This window comes from Papaver somniferum, chromosome 7, assembly GCF_003573695.1.
Source record: "Papaver somniferum cultivar HN1 chromosome 7, ASM357369v1, whole genome shotgun sequence".
Taxonomy (NCBI): domain Eukaryota; kingdom Viridiplantae; phylum Streptophyta; class Magnoliopsida; order Ranunculales; family Papaveraceae; genus Papaver; species Papaver somniferum.
In genome coordinates this window covers 230,461,661-230,466,436 of record NC_039364.1, presented here as the reverse complement: position 1 = coordinate 230,466,436, position 4,776 = coordinate 230,461,661, and the positions used below count along the sequence as shown (strand labels likewise).

General features: G+C 36.6%; 1 protein-coding gene across 1 annotated transcript; it reads left to right on the top strand.

Moving 5' to 3' along the window:
- Positions 1–203: 203 nt before the first annotated feature.
- LOC113299790 (26S proteasome non-ATPase regulatory subunit 14 homolog) lies at positions 204–4,031 on the top strand. Its single transcript, XM_026548877.1, has 6 exons — positions 204–468; positions 646–823; positions 2,108–2,189; positions 2,607–2,783; positions 2,879–3,046; positions 3,658–4,031. The coding sequence occupies exons 1-6, from the start codon at positions 336–338 to the stop codon at positions 3,847–3,849; spliced, it is 930 nt and encodes a 309-aa protein (XP_026404662.1). The 5' UTR covers positions 204–335; the 3' UTR covers positions 3,850–4,031.
- The last annotated feature ends 745 nt before the right edge of the window (positions 4,032–4,776 follow it).

Below are 4,776 nucleotides of genomic sequence, written 5' to 3'. Positions count from 1 at the left end.
CAACCTTTGCGCATCACTGACTTGGCCGGCAATGCTGTAACGCACAATCATTGTGGATCATTTGACTGGCCGGTTATAACTATCCATGGGATTTTGCTTTAAACGGCGTTGGCCTAGGCTTGTCCAGATTTCTTTTGGGACACTCCAAAATGAGGGGTAGAAAAGTAATAAACGCAACTTTAAAGCCACCAGAGTCCTCATAACTGAGACCAATTGAGAAAACAAAACAAATAAACGTAAACAAGATCTGTGGGATAAGAATCTCGATTACTCTCGGGTATCTACTATAAGACGTCTGATCGAAATCCTGAGCAAAAGAGTAAATCAAATCAATAATGGAGAGATTACAAAGGATACTAGCAGGTGCAGGAGGAATGGGAGGACATCCACCTCCAGATTCACCACTCTTAGATTCATCTGAGCAAGTTTACATTTCTTCTCTTGCACTCCTCAAGATGCTTAAACATGGTATCCTCTTCTTCTTCTGTTTGATTTTTCTTGAATTAGGTTTTCCTTGTTTTTGAAAATTAGGGTTTTATTTGAAGATTTTTTGTTTGATGATAAATTAGGGTTTTATTTGAAGATTTTTTGTTTGATGATTAAATTAGGGTTTGAAATTAAAATTGAATTTTGATTTTGTTACAGGAAGAGCTGGGGTCCCTATGGAAGTCATGGGATTGATGCTTGGGGAGTTTGTAGATGAATATACTGTTCGTGTTGTTGATGTTTTCGCCATGCCTCAGAGTGGTACTGGTGTTAGTGTTGAAGCTGTTGATCCAGTGTTCCAGACTAATATGCTGGATATGCTTAAGCAGACTGGCAGGTTCACCTCTCTCTCCCTCTATACTGTTATGTTAAAGCTCACGTTTATAAGTTTATAATAGTTTAGTTAGGTGATGAGTAGATCACGTTTATAAGTTTATAATAGTTTAGTTAGGTGATGAGTAGAAACAGATACACAATATTATGGCTGAATTGAATGTTACATACTAGGATGGTAAAATTCTCATGTGCATTTACTAGGGACGAACATCTAACTGTTGAGATGGACTTTTGGGGTACTGTCTTTTGATAATTGTTGAGTTTCGCTAAGTTGGACCTTGGGGAAATAAATATGAGATCCCTCTGGTTATGACTGATAAAAGTTTTTATTAATAAATCAAGTATGCATCCTATGCGGGAAAGAAGTACCTAGATTCCCCCATGAGTGGATAGTAGCTTGGCTTATCCTATATATATGCTTTCTTCGTCTGTTTGCCTCTTTAATTCACTGGCTGAAGAATGTAGTAGTAAGTAGTAACCATGTAATTAGTGCTAGAGACAGGTAGTTTATGCTTGTATTCACAGATGTTTGTTTGTTAGTCTTTGTAGTTGATGTTCGAACCATATACACATTATACGTCTGAATTGAACGACATGCACTGGATGGTAAAACTCTCATGGGCACTATTTGACGTCATAACCTTACTAGGGACGTGCATGGGTCCGTTGGGTATGTCTTATGATAATTGTTGAGGTTCGCGAAAGTTGGACCTTAAGGCATATTATATGAGATTCCTTGAGTACGTATTTTATACCTGAAACAAGTTTCTAGATTTCCCCGCGAATGTATATTAGAAATGCATATTAGCTTAACCTGTATATAAAAATCTAGTAGGACGCTTTCTTCGGTTGATTGCCTGTTTGAGGGCCTGACTGAAAAGTTTAGAACTAACTACGTAGTGAGTGCTACAGCCCGATAGTTTATGCCTGTGTTCATGGATGTTTCATCTCTCATCTTAAACCTTTACATGTAAGTGGTGGTCCCTTGATTTTGTTACTATTATCAATTTTAATGGCTCTATGGTTTTGCTTGCGGTGATACTCAATTCTATATAGTCATAAAAATTAGCTATGGTAATATAATTATCTAAGTAACTTTTCAAATAACTCCCAACAGTTACGGTTCATTGCTTAACGTGGGAATATGGTATTATGCTATGCTATATAACACGTTGGCTTTCCTTTGATGATAAATTCATTGAATTGAGAACAACCTTCATCTGTTTAAGTTGATTTTGTTTATAACGTGTTTTAAGCTAATTATTACCTCTGCATGCTATTGCAGACCAGAGATGGTTGTAGGATGGTATCACTCGCATCCTGGATTTGGTTGTTGGCTCTCTGGTGTTGATATTAATACACAGCAGGTATGGTAGAGTATAATGTGAATACTGTCAAGTTTCATCGTACAGCCTGATGTTGATCATACTGAGTTGCTAGTATCCTGCCCACAAACTTTTAATATTATCAAGTCCCCAAAGTCTGTGAAATCGTGGCTCTTATGAGAAGTGTCAAAACTGAGTCAAAGAAAGTTGTTTACATTTCTCAAGGTTTTATAGCTTACAGTGTCGTGCTTTTTAGGTTTTTATGTGCATCAAGAGTCTGAATACAGATTTTTTTTTTTTGGTTCTGAAGAAAATATAGTACGTCTAAAAAAATTCGTCTACAGGATTAACATCGGACAAGAATCAGACAGATTTTTTTTTTTTAGTCTTTCTCATTTTAGTCATTTGTGCCAATGTGTTAAACGATCTACTACTTCTGACATCATGTATCTCTTGCAGAGTTTTGAGGCTTTGAATCAGAGAGCTGTTGCCGTGGTTATAGACCCTATACAAAGTGTTAAGGGTAAGGTAGTCATTGATGCCTTCCGTTTGATCAATCCTCAAACCATGATGTTGGGACAAGAGCCACGACAGACAACATCAAACCTTGGATATCTCAACAAGCCGTCCATTCAAGTGAGTTTGGAGAACATAGTTGTAATGAAATTATTTTGTGCCTAGTATTCTTGCACTCTCTAACCCAGTCATTTGATGTATGTCTTTTTCTTCAGGCTTTGATCCATGGTTTGAATAGGCATTACTATTCAATAGCGATTAATTACAGGAAAAATGAACTTGAGGAAAAGATGTTGCTCAATCTTCATAAGAAGAAGTGGACTGATGGGTTGACTCTGCAGCAGTTTGATTCTCATTCAAAAACCAATGAGCAGACTGTAGAGGTCTGTGATTCCTTGAATAACATCCGAACTGTAGCTAGTGTAGTTCCTTGTGCAGTCGTCATGTCATTCTGTATGGTTGCTGCTTGCTCTTGAATCTGTAGGACCATGTTAGACCTTTAGATTTTCTAATGTCGGAAAATCACTCGATGACAGAGGTTGCTCAGTTGAATTGCTCCACCTATTGTCTTTCTATCTGCCGAGATTAACATTGTCATCTAGCTGCCTCTTCTGTTCTTGTTTTTTTTTTCTTTTTCTTTTATTGTTTTTTCTTCTTGAGATTGCACTGCTCTAAAAGACTAAAACCATCTTAGTTCCTGGTCATATGGAAGTTTAGACTTCGGGTATGATATTTCTTCTACATGATCTGTATACTCAGATCTTTGCTTTATCTTTTGTTCCCCATCTCTTTTGATTGCGATGTCCCTCGAGTGTGTCACCAAACATATAGATACCTTGATCCCTCTAGTGAGATATACTAACGACTGATGACTTTTAGATTCGTTTAAGCTATTCATTACCTTATCTTGACTATTTCAACTTAAGTTCTATTAGTTTAAAGGTGTGCTATCTGGTTATATCATTTGTTTTAACACGTTGAGGTTACCTTGCAGGAAATGCGAAGCCTGGCCATCAAATACAACAAAGCTGTTCAAGAGGAGGATGAGTTGTCCCCAGAGAAGCTTGCTATTGCCAATGTTGGAAGGCAGGATGCTAAAAAGCACCTGGAAGAGCATGTCAATAACTTGATGTCATCAAACATTATCCAGACCCTGGGAACCATGCTTGACACCGTTGTGTTTTAGGAATATCAATCTATAAGTTTCTTTCCCAGGTTATTGAGATTTCAGATTTACTCTTTTGTTATTAAGTAGTGTCCGTGGAAGTTAACATTGGGAAATGTTTAATGTTGGTGGAAGTTAAACAGTGGTAAATGTTTGATATTTGATTATTTGTATTTTACCAGAATTTTTTACTCTCTTTTACTTCAACAAATGTTAAGGTAACCAAACCACCTCACAGCTGTATGCAGCTACCCTACTCTGCCTCTAGGCCTGGGGCATCTCACTTTTAACTAGTTTATAATGAACGATTTTTTGGGCACCATGGTTTCTTTGGGGATCATGGTTTTATTTTGGGTAAAGACATTAGAAGTAAACCTAGGTCACCCCATATCTAGATATTTATATTAATACCTAAACTACCCTCATAATTAATTTTAGGTTATGATTAGTGAAATGATTTAGTTAAAATTAATTAGTGAGATTAAATTAAAAGATGAGTTTTTTTTTAGATGAGTAGAATTATTGAGTGAGTAAAGTTAAAGAAGACGAAGGAGAAAAACATGGAAAATAATTTTTTTTTTCCAATTCACTAACTTTGGGTATTCAAGTGATGAAGACTCATCTGATTCTTCATCTCCATCCTCTCCTAGAATATTTGTTAATCTTCACAATGATCCAGATATGAGTTATTTCTTAGATGATGATTCTATTCTTCCACAAACTCAATCTCAAGATGAATATGATGGATTTTATCAACCACAACCGGAGGAAGAGTATTTGGGTGTCCAGGTATGCTCCAAACTTGGATAATGTATGTTGAATTGGTCAAAACTTTCCTAAAAATCTAAAACTTTCAACTGGATTTGGGACGGTTCGGTTACCTTCTGTGAAGAAGATGTAACCGAACTCTCCTGAATGTGTAGTTCGGTTCCATCGCATGATGAACAA